Source organism: Camelina sativa, chromosome 8 (assembly GCF_000633955.1).
Source record: "Camelina sativa cultivar DH55 chromosome 8, Cs, whole genome shotgun sequence".
Classification (NCBI taxonomy): domain Eukaryota; kingdom Viridiplantae; phylum Streptophyta; class Magnoliopsida; order Brassicales; family Brassicaceae; genus Camelina; species Camelina sativa.
The window spans coordinates 2,365,677-2,377,008 of record NC_025692.1 but is presented as its reverse complement, the minus strand read 5'-3'; the positions used below and the strand labels follow the sequence as shown (position 1 = coordinate 2,377,008).

General features: G+C 39.1%; 3 protein-coding genes across 4 annotated transcripts in view; 2 read left to right on the top strand and 1 right to left on the bottom strand.

The window, feature by feature from the left end:
* Nucleotides 1–819, bottom strand: part of LOC104705733 (tRNA (adenine(58)-N(1))-methyltransferase catalytic subunit TRMT61A-like) — an 11,086-nt gene extending 10,267 nt beyond the window's left edge. The window contains exons 1-2 of one of the 2 annotated variants that reach the window (XM_019228563.1): nt 697–819; nt 8–458 (exon numbers count right to left, since the gene is read on the bottom strand). In XM_019228563.1, the coding sequence (XP_019084108.1) occupies nt 8–410 (403 nt within the window). In that variant the 5' untranslated portion in view covers nt 411–458; nt 697–819. The remainder of the gene's footprint in view (nt 1–7; nt 459–696) is intronic. The other variant, XM_019228562.1, reaches the window with a different exon arrangement.
* On the top strand, nt 993–4,563 carry LOC104705732 (isocitrate dehydrogenase [NADP], chloroplastic/mitochondrial). The gene is made up of 15 exons (XM_010421799.2): nt 993–1,417; nt 1,590–1,633; nt 1,720–1,829; nt 2,058–2,095; nt 2,182–2,259; nt 2,407–2,460; nt 2,546–2,647; nt 2,740–2,828; nt 2,919–3,022; nt 3,113–3,181; nt 3,271–3,386; nt 3,480–3,514; nt 3,592–3,734; nt 3,916–4,038; nt 4,346–4,563. The coding sequence occupies exons 1-15, from the start codon at nt 1,138–1,140 to the stop codon at nt 4,437–4,439; spliced, it is 1,479 nt and encodes a 492-aa protein (XP_010420101.1). The 5' UTR covers nt 993–1,137; the 3' UTR covers nt 4,440–4,563.
* Nucleotides 4,882–11,320, top strand: LOC104705731 (polyribonucleotide nucleotidyltransferase 2, mitochondrial-like). Its single transcript, XM_010421798.2, has 17 exons — nt 4,882–5,287; nt 5,549–5,704; nt 5,807–5,977; nt 6,084–6,209; nt 6,295–6,456; nt 6,528–6,647; nt 6,945–7,082; nt 7,422–7,584; nt 7,764–7,889; nt 7,997–8,127; nt 8,299–8,518; nt 8,603–8,686; nt 9,538–9,617; nt 9,691–9,834; nt 10,031–10,768; nt 10,867–10,979; nt 11,082–11,320. The coding sequence occupies exons 1-16, from the start codon at nt 4,967–4,969 to the stop codon at nt 10,975–10,977; spliced, it is 2,991 nt and encodes a 996-aa protein (XP_010420100.1). The 5' UTR covers nt 4,882–4,966; the 3' UTR covers nt 10,978–10,979; nt 11,082–11,320.

The window sequence follows — 11,332 nt, the reverse complement described above, 5'->3', positions numbered from 1 at the left end:
TACACATGTCCAGTTGGAGCCACAGCTCGAGCAAGTGAAGTAGAAAGCGAACCACTTCCTGTGCCTGACTCAAGAACAACACAGCCAGGCACAACTTCTAGATACATAACAACGAAGCTAATATCCGCAATGTAAAGAATCTGAGTCCTGTGGCTTAAAACCAATGTCCATAGCTCAGGAGTTGGAGCCAACAAGTACACAAATTTACCCTTGTTGCTGAATACTTTCGTCCCTAATGGCTTCCCGATCCAATCAGAGTGTTTATAGAAACCAAAACGGTTCTGAAGCACACCGTCTTTGCTTACTTTCACAGGTTTCATCACATCATGTCTCTCGTAAACAATTACCAAGTCTCCAACTTCAATACACCTTTTGAATGACAAGGATTTCTTTGACTCAGTTGGTAACATCTTGAGATTACGGAATCACTTGTAGATTAAGGTACAACCAGTTCTGTCCTGAAAAGTCAAAGTCTCGTGTTAATTACTTAACAAACAATTGATTCTCACAAATCACAGATATATAATCGCAAACTAATTATCAATACAAAGCTAAGCAACATTAAACAGTTCAAACACATTGATAATTAAGTTTGATTAAGGATCCAGAAACCTTAGGAAACACAACGACTAGACAAAGCGACGGCTTCTATAAGAAAATAAACAGAAAGCAATAGTAAAAATCGAAGATACTCACAGAGGAAGATTAAGAAGAGAAGGTAAGAACTTGAGCTGAGCTAACAATGGAGTTTGGGTAATGATGTTTGTGAGAAACAAATCTGACCAGACAAAGAAATAAAACCTCTCAGTAGGGTTTTCGCTTTCCTTTTTTCTTTTTGTTTACAAATCAAAATCGGAAATTGAGACTAACCGGACCATATTACAGATTTGGTCAATTCGAACCGGCTAATCCGGATTGGTTTGTAGCACAGAGATTAATTTGACTGGGCCTTTCGTTGGGCCTACTTAAAATTCGGTTCTCCTTTTTTTTTTTTGTTTCTTCTCTTTCCTTTTTCGCCGGAACCGTCATCGTAATATAGCTCAGAGCACACTTTTAACAATAAACTTGCCGACGCGTCAGTCAGATTCAGTCAGTGGTCGACGTCGAACGAAAAGAGTTTTGAGTGCGGAGTCTCGGATGCTGAATAAGCTCACGCACGGCGCTTTCACGTACAGTGCTAGCCTCGCCGCCATGTTATCTTCATCAACCGCTGCTGGTTTATCGTCTTCGTTCGTTTCCACTCGGAATTCATGGAAGTCTCCGGGATTTCTCAATTCCGGTATATTCTCGGGTGGCGTTTCGAGGAATCGCGTCGCTTTTCCCGTTCAGTTTCTACGCGCATCATCTGTTCGATGTTTTGCCTCTTCAGGCGGTTCTGATAAAATTCAGGTTCAGAACCCTATAGTTGAAATGGATGGTGAGGCTCTATGATTGGTACTTAGAATCATAGAAAATGTTAATTTCTAGATAATTGGTTTTGGATGATATCTTAAAAAGTGATTTGCTTGTGTTCCTTGCTAAGTTTGGTATCCCAGAGAATGTTTTTTTTTTTTTTTTAATTTTTTTATATATACTTTGGAAATGTTCAGGCGATGAGATGACGAGGGTGATATGGACTATGATAAAGGAGAAAGTAAGGATGTAATTTATCACCAAGTTTGTACCTTTTGATTATATATTTTTGGACTGAGCTCACATGTTGTTTTCTTATGTTTGTAGCTTATTCTTCCTTATCTGGATTTGGACATTAAGTACTTCGACTTGGGGATTCTGAATCGTGATGCTACTGATGACAAGGTTACAGTTGAAAGTGCAGAAGCAGCTCTTAAGTAAGTGTTACTGATTCTTTGCGTTTTCTTTGGTTTAGATTCTCGTTTGTATTAGAAAACATTTTGAAGCCTGAATTGTAGTTTGTAGTTTTGGCCTCTTATTTCGCCTTTGCAGACTCTTTTTTCAACAAATGATTGCCTTTTTTTTTGTGTGGCTTAAATTCGATATTACTCTTTCTCTATGTGAAATTAAATTGATTTTGCGCTTTAAACTGTTTACGTTTGCAGGTACAACGTTGCTATCAAATGTGCCACTATAACTCCTGGTATTTTATGTCGTTCGCAACACATATGCTGCTTGTTTGCATCATAGGAAGCATTTTTATATCTTCCCTTTGTTATTTTTTGGCAGATGAGGGTAGAGTAAAGGAGTTTGGACTGAAATCAATGTGGAGGAGTCCTAATGGGACAATCAGAAACATTTTAGATGGTTTGTCTCTCTATTATTAAAGAACAATGCATGTTTTCAGAATAGGGATATCTTGGTTAAATTGCTTTGCAACTTTTTATTTCATCCAGTTAGCAGGTTCTTTTTCAATCTTCATTGTTTTTACATAAAGTTTTCAATGTTTTCCAGGAACTGTATTCCGTGAACCTATCATGTGCAGCAATATCCCCCGGCTTGTTCCTGGTAACTTTTGTTGCCTTGCTATGAATCTATGTTAGGATATGTATATAGATACCACGTGAGAACTCAATTCTTTTTGTCTTTACAGGTTGGAAAAAACCAATATGCATTGGTAGGCATGCCTTTGGTGACCAGTATCGTGCCACTGATACAGTTATTAATGGGCCAGGAAAGTTGAAAATGGTTTTTGGTAAGACCATACCAAACTATATTCATTAGACCATGATGATTCTTCAATTATTTAGTTCAGATTGAAGTGAATAAGTCTCATTGTCTTATTAGTCCCACAAGATGGGAACGCACCTGTGGAGCTAGGTGTATATGATTTCAAAGGCCCAGGAGTCGCACTAGCTATGTACAATGTAGATGAGGTATGTCTCTTTTATTAATTGGCTTTAGTTTTATTCACTCTGGTTGTCAAGATTTTATTAACCACCATACTGTGTTTTGTGATATGCCAGTCAATTCGAGGTTTTGCTGAATCATCTATGGCGATCGCATTTAATAAGAAATGGCCACTATACTTGAGCACCAAGAACACAATTCTCAAGAAATATGATGGCAGGTTTGTTTTCTATGTTCCCGCCTTCTTGATGATCTCTAAGTCTCGGGTTTGCATAAGCGAGCTGCTCTATAATCTGGTTGAACAATACAGGTTCAAGGACATATTTCAAGAAGTTTATGAGGCGAATTGGAAGCAAAAGTTTGAAGAGCACTCAATCTGGTTAATATCTTTATGCTCTTACTTAAAGTTTGCATCTTGCTTCCCTTTTCGTTAGTAAAGGTAATATGTAAATGGTATTGTTGTTGTAGGTATGAGCACCGCTTGATCGATGACATGGTGGCTTACGCAGTAAAAAGCGAAGGTGGCTATGTCTGGGCGTGCAAAAATTACGATGGTGATGTTCAAAGTGATCTTCTTGCCCAAGGTATAATTTAAACCTACAATCCTTGAATGTTTATTTGTGTAAAGCAAGTAACATACTTAACACTTCTTATTGTTTTTCCTTCTTTAAATGTAGGGTTTGGCTCATTAGGTCTCATGACCTCCGTTTTGGTTTGTATCATAAACCTACAGTCAAGTATCAATTCTCTTTGCAAAAAAAAGTCTGTACATGATAGAATTTGTTGCAGTTGTCTGCTGATGGGAAAACACTCGAGTCAGAGGCGGCTCATGGAACTGTAACTCGACACTTTCGACTGCACCAAAAGGGACAAGAAACCAGTACTAACAGCATCGCCTCCATATTTGCATGGACACGAGGCTTGGAACACAGGTATCTAAGCCTCTTTCAGACTTTCACACACAACTTTATCATCCTATGTTTTGCTATTCTAGCTAGATTAGCTAACTGAGTTCTGCGTTTATTCATGTATCTATCTATTCCACTTGCAACGTTCTTGTGCTTCCTCTTGATCATCATCTGATGGAGTCTTCTGCCCTTTTTACTGCTTAAGGGCAAAACTGGATAAGAACGAAAAACTAATGGATTTCGTCAAGAAGCTTGAGTCATCGTGTGTAAACACTGTTGAGACAGGGAAAATGACCAAGGATCTAGCCCTTTTAATTCATGGTCCCAAGTAAGTAGCCCTTCCTTTCCTCATTAGCAGCAACTTTTCCATTACTGGTCATTTGCATGTAACAAAAAAAGAGCTCAAACCGTCTAAATGATTAAAACTTATAACCAAGTAAACCCGAAATTGAATCTGAAACTGATCCGAAGAAACTGAAGAATGTGCTGGCAAGTCTTCAAATTAAGTTGTGTATATTGATAGGAAACCATTTAGCCAAAGCCAAACCAATTCGTATTGCATTCAGTTTTAATGCTGTTAGCCTGTTACTGTTGTATTATTGCTCTTGATGGGTTTCATGAAACTTTTGATGCAGGGCGAGTAGGGATTCGTATTTGAACACGGAAGAGTTCATTGATGCAGTGGCCTCCAAGCTCAAAACACAGCTCCACGAAATCCCTCTTGTCTGAACATTTCTGAGAACAATACAAAAATAATGCTCGCCATAATAATTTCATAACGTAGCATAAAACTAAATGATGTTGGCGGTTGAATGATTTTTTGTTGGAAATAAAAAAACGTTTTTGTTTCATAGTTCCAAGTTGTTTTAATTTAAGAATTACTAGTGACAGTATCTATTTTACATTTCGTATCAAACATGAGTTTTCTTGCCTTCAATGGCGATCTACATTATGAGTATCCCAAGTTAATAAGTTAATAAACTTCACGTTTAAAACACACGCAGGCTCTAGTTGTATGTATCCAATGCTCAAAATTAACTAAAACAGGAGATCATGGGGGTCGGTTTAATTAAATGTTAAGAAAATTCGGTTGTAGCAGAACCGTACCGGACCGGGACCGCTAAAACCCTTTCTTTTAGTTATATGTTGTCGGCTCAGTCTCAACTTCACCGGTGCGTTAAACCCTTTACCGTTCTCCCTCTCGTCTCCGCCTCTCTCTCTCTCTCTCTCTCTCTCTCTCTCTCAGTGTATGTGTAATGTCATCGATTGTGAATCGAGCTAGGTCATCTTCTCTTCCAAATCTTCTCGCATGGCGTGCTTTAGGTTTTCGTACCATCTGCTCTGGCCGCCTTGGTTTCGCTCCCTCTGATCCGGACTCGCCGGCCTCCGCAGGAACCAAAATATTGGAATCTTTTAAGGAGGAGTTCGAAGTCGGATCCCGCGTTGTCTCGTTCGAGACTGGCAAAATCGCTCGCTTCGCTAATGGCTCCGTTGTTCTCGGCATGGACCAGACCAAAGTTCTCTCTACCGTTACCTGTGCTAAGACCGACTCGCCCCGAGATTTCTTGCCTCTCACTGTATGTTGCATATCTTTTCATCATTATAGTTTCCCGATTTTGAAGCTATTATGGTTGAATTTGTCTTACGGACTCTATGATCTGTGAGGAATTAAGAAATGGTCTGTGTATGCTTGGTACCTTTTAGGTTGTATGTATTTGTAGAATTCTCCAGGAATCTGTGAATTTTTCCCGCAAGAGAAGTTTGTCATTTAAATTGATGGGTTCATGGTGTTTTGTTTTAAACTGATGTTTATCATACTTCTTGTGAACTACTGTCAGGTTGACTATCAAGAGAAGCAATACGCCCAAGGTTTGATTCCAAATACATATATGCGAAGAGAGGGTGCACCAAAGGAGCGGGAGCTGTTATGTGGCCGGCTCATTGATAGACCAATCAGACCCTTGTTTCCTTCAGGGTTTTACCATGAAGTTCAGGTATGATTTCTTTTCTCTAATTTCGTAGGAAATAGACCTATGTGGAAGTGTTCATTTGTAAATTTGGGTTTATCTTCATTTGTTAAATTTGGTCACATGCAGATAATGGCTAGTGTTCTATCGTCGGATGGGAAGCAGGATCCAGATATACTAGCAGCTAATGCATCATCAGCTGCCTTAATGCTATCGGATGTTCCATGGAGAGGACCCATTGGAGTCATCCGAATAGGAAGGATATATGGGCAGTTTGTTGTCAATCCAACAATGGATGAGGTAACAGCAGTTTATTTATTGGTATATTGTCTAAATTTTTACAAATTGTCGGCTCTGTTTCATTTTTTTTTCGACTTTTTTTGTTTTGGTCAAAATCGGTGTATAGCTTAGCTCAAGTGATCTTAATTTGATATACGCTTGCACAAGAGAGAAGACTATGATGATTGATGTTCAAGCCCGTGAAATCTCAGAGAAAGATTTAGCAGCTGCCCTGAGGCTAGCTCATCCAGAGGTAGGTTCAAGAACCTTTCTTGGAGTTCCTAGTACAATGTAACCTTTCTTGGAGTTCCTAGTCTTGAATCGTTTTTTTTACACAGGCTGTTAAGTACCTTGATCCCCAAATAAGATTGGCAGAAAAAGCTGGGAAACAAAAGAAGGAGTACAAATTGTCCATGCTTTCTGAGAAAACTTTAGAAAAAGTGACTGACTTGGCTGCAACGCGTATTGAATCCGTCTTTACTGACCCTTCTTATGGAAAGGTGTGTGCTCGCTTTGTTTCCATCTCAAAATTTGATTTTAAGCTCCTAGCCTGATAATTTTATATATCCAGTTTGAACGTGGAGAGGCTCTAGATAACATTGGAAAAGATGTAAGAAGAGTATTTGAAGAAGAAGGTGATCAAGAAAGCTTGAGCATTCTTCCAAAGGCTGTTGATACAGTGAGAAAGAAGGTAGGCTTTGTAAATTTGGAATTATATTTGGTTCCTCTTTGCTCTTATTTTGGGCGAACCCGTCCTGATAAACTTGACATAAAAACGAGCACTTGAATCAGATAATTAAATAAGAAATAGCAATATCAATTATCTTTTGTCTAATCAATTATTATTCATAAGTTTATGAATTTCATTTTACTTTCAGACACATCTCAAGAGATTGCAAAGACAGTCACTAGTAATGTGTTATAGGCTTTTGCATTTTTCTCCTTTGTTCACTGTCTTACTACTATTTCACTTTGACTAAAATATCAGGTAGTCCGTTCAAGGATGATATCAGATGGATTTCGAGTTGACGGGAGAAATCTTGATGAAGTTAGGCCCATCTATTGCGAATCCAGTTATTTACCTGCGCTGCATGGATCAGCACTTTTCTCACGTGGAGATACGCAGGTTCGTCCTGAAACTTTAGTTGCAGAGTGTATAAAATTATGGTAGAAACCTCTACTTCCCAAAAAAGCCTATTAATGTAAACCTTTTGCACCAAACCAAAAAAAAAGAGAATCTCGTGGTATTAGGTAGCAGATGGTTAAAAAAATCCCTGAATTTTTACATTGTAAGCAATGACATTACTCTGTGCTTTGTATCATTTATATGGGTTGCTTTCCTAGCTTAGTTTCATTCTATTGCCGGTTCAAAAAATGTAGCCTGAAGTTGTTGGAGACAAGCTTAATCAGTCAACTGCATTTAATGAGAATCTTGCTTAAAGATGTTTTGTATGTGTGTTAAAAGGTGCTCTGTACTGTCACACTTGGAGCCCCGGGAGATGCACAAAGCTTGGATTCCCTTGTTGGCCCCCCGAAAAAGAGATTTATGCTTCACTACAGCTTTCCTCCATATTGTACAAATGAAGTCGGAAAACGAGGTGGCCTTAACAGGCGTGAAGTTGGTCATGGTAAGGTCTTTGATTCCTTTTTTTCTATTTGCGTTTAATGTCCTCAAGTATATCAAACTCTAGCTTATAATAGAACATAGATCTTTTTGTCTTATTTTTCTTTGACATACTAGTGTTTTTGTCATCTAAGGAAATTTTTTCTGTGCTTTATGCTTGACTGCGTTTTACCATTTCTGTAGGAACGCTTGCTGAGAAAGCATTGCTTGCTGTCTTGCCCCCTGAAGAGGCTTTTCCTTATACAGTTCGTATAAATTCAGAAGTAATGTCCTCAGATGGATCCACGTCAATGGCAAGCGTTTGCGGAGGTATTCATTCTCACTCACAGGCCAGTTTGTATTTTGTTTTTGCAAGCCGGTGCAAACTATCATGTGTTTCTATTTTACTTCATAATGAAAGGCGTTTCGCTTCTCAGGTAGTATGGCATTAATGGATGCCGGAATCCCTCTGCGAGCTCATGTTGCGGGTGTCTCCGTTGGTCTTGTCACCGATGTAGATCCATCAAGTGGTGAAATAAAGGACTACCGTATAGTAACTGATATTCTGGTGAGTTCTCTTCTTTTAATTTGTTGTCTTTTCTTGTTATGTGATCAGATTAATCATGAAACTGAAATGTGCGGCAGTGCAGTAGTTAATATAACCTTTGTCTATTTAACCATGAGTAGTATTAAGTTAATAAAAATAGATTTTATAGCAATACATACATTGGTTTCTCAGGGTTTGGAAGATCATCTGGGAGATATGGATTTCAAGATTGCTGGCACACGAAATGGTGTGACAGCGATTCAGCTGGATATAAAGCCAGCTGGAATACCGTTGGACATAGTTTGTGAATCCTTAGAAAATGCACGTGAAGCCCGTCTTCAGATTCTTGACCACATGGAGAGAAACATAAATTCCCCACGAAGCCAGGATGGGGCTTCTTCTCCTCGGCTAGGTCTCTCTCCCACTTGTATCTTCGGTAACCTTAACTAATAGGATTTCCCCTGCTCAAACTCCAGAACTTATGTCTGTCTTGCAGCAACGTTGAAGTACAGCAATGACTCACTTCGTAGCTTGATCGGACCTATGGGTGTACTCAAGAGAAAGATTGAAGAGGAAACAGGTTATTTATTGACTTCAACTTTAATTGTTAAAAGCTTCTTTATTTGGATAGAAAGAGTTGAGAAGNCTTTTAATTTGTTGTCTTTTCTTGTTATGTGATCAGATTAATCATGAAACTGAAATGTGCGGCAGTGCAGTAGTTAATATAACCTTTGTCTATTTAACCATGAGTAGTATTAAGTTAATAAAAATAGATTTTATAGCAATACATACATTGGTTTCTCAGGGTTTGGAAGATCATCTGGGAGATATGGATTTCAAGATTGCTGGCACACGAAATGGTGTGACAGCGATTCAGCTGGATATAAAGCCAGCTGGAATACCGTTGGACATAGTTTGTGAATCCTTAGAAAATGCACGTGAAGCCCGTCTTCAGATTCTTGACCACATGGAGAGAAACATAAATTCCCCACGAAGCCAGGATGGGGCTTCTTCTCCTCGGCTAGGTCTCTCTCCCACTTGTATCTTCGGTAACCTTAACTAATAGGATTTCCCCTGCTCAAACTCCAGAACTTATGTCTGTCTTGCAGCAACGTTGAAGTACAGCAATGACTCACTTCGTAGCTTGATCGGACCTATGGGTGTACTCAAGAGAAAAATTGAAGAGGAAACAGGTTATTTATTGACTTCAACTTTAATTGTTAAAAGCTTCTTTATTTGGATAGAAAGAGTTGAGAAGAAAACTCAAGGGTGACCTTTAAAGACTAAAAAGATCGTGTTGGATTGAAGAAGTCAAGTGCTTTTAAGATTGTAGTTTCAAAATGGAATTCATAAACTTATGAATAATATTCACATGGTTTCTTATAGTTTCGCTGGAAGATTTTTTCTGATAAAAGAAGTTTCTTTGTTTAGGTGCAAGATTGTCTATTAACGATGGAACATTAACTATTGTTGCCAAGAATCAGGCTGTGATGGAAAAGGCTCAAGAAAAGGTATCTTTCCGCCAGCTCAGCTTTTAATTGATCAGTGATTCTCCATGAATTCTGATTATATGCATGTCCTCAGGTTGACCTCATCATTGGTCGTGAAATAGTTGCTGGTGAGGTGTACAAAGGCACAGTGGTAACTATAAAAGAGTACGGTGCATTTGTTGAGTTCAGTGGTGGTCAGCAAGGTCTACTACATATGTCTGAGCTATCTCATGAACCAGTAAGCTTTCTTAATGAAAAACTGTGTCCGCTTCTCAAGTAAACCTAAATGTTTCTCCCTATGGTTTTCTCAAGTAAACCTAGATGTTTCTCCCTGCCAATGCTTAGAGCGACGATCTCGGAGTTTTCTTGTTTGTTTGCCATTACTCTAGTTGAGATTTGGTTTAAACTTACCATGTGTTTATGCAACCCTCCAGGTCTCCAAGGTTTCAGATGTATTATCTATTGGCAACTACATCACGGTGAAGTGCATCGATACCGATGTCCGCGGTAACATTAAATTATCTCTCAAAGCATTGTCGCCCAAACCCAAACGCAAACCAGAATCTGATCCTGAGAAATACCCGGTGATGAAAGAGTCGTCAACAGTCTCCATAGAAACGTCTAGTGTTGGAGAGACAGTTGCAAGCATGCCCAGTATCGTTACGCCACCTCAGAAATCTAAGTTAGCAGTTCCTGCAGTTGTCATCCGTACTGCTGTAGAGTGTGATGAGGCAGAGAAATCTTCCCCTGTGGACAAGAACAACAAACCTAAACGCGCCGCAACACCGAAACCAGACCGGAAACCCAAATCCACTGCCTCTAAACTGACTGCGTCACAAAAGGAAAAAGAGGCACTTGAACTTTGTGCTCCAGAAGAAATTATAGCTGAATGTGGTGAGACTCTGAAGCAAGACAGGAAACTAAAACCCGCTTCTCCGAAAAACAATAGCACAGCTTCAATAGTTTCTGATTCTAATCTAGTATCATCTTCAAAAGCTAAGAAATCAACTAGGAAGGAGGATCAATATGAGAACAAGGCGGAAGAGAGTGCAACGGTTAGTACCCGAGAACTGAAAATAGGAACAGAGATGATGGCCAAGGTGCAACAGGTTCGACCCCTTGGATTGGTTCTTGATTTAGGTGGTGGAATCCGCGGTATGTACAAATTCGAGGTATGTTTCAGAAAGTTACCCTTTTACTTGTTCTCCCATGTTCTTAGTTAAGTTGAAGCGATACTTAATTCTTGCTTGCTTACTATGTATGAGTACAGGATAATGAAGAAACAGAGTTTGAAGAGGGAGACACATTGCAAGTAAAATGTACAAGTTTTACAACAAAAGGAATCCCTGAGATGGTTTTGGTTGATGAAGAGGAAGACTAGTGGTAAACTCTCTTTCCTCTCTAGAAGGCTTTCAACCCAAGGGATCATGTGGAATCAATATCATACGAGAGTTTTTCCTTCAAATGTTTTTTTTTTAATCACAGGGATTGAATCAAGAGATGATCTTTAGCTGATTTTGGTGAGCAAGGTAGATAGATTCATTGGCGTCACAAAGGAGTTTTCCTCGAGGGAAAACTAATGCAATCAGTAGCGATAACCGGGTAGACCAAAGAGAAATTCAACCCGACCGGTGAATTTGGCGTGTTGTTTTGTTTCTCTTTTATTGGGGGGTGTTTTATGGAACCGATGTGGCGGGTCTGTTTAGTGTAATACTCTTAGTAACTGATCGTATTAA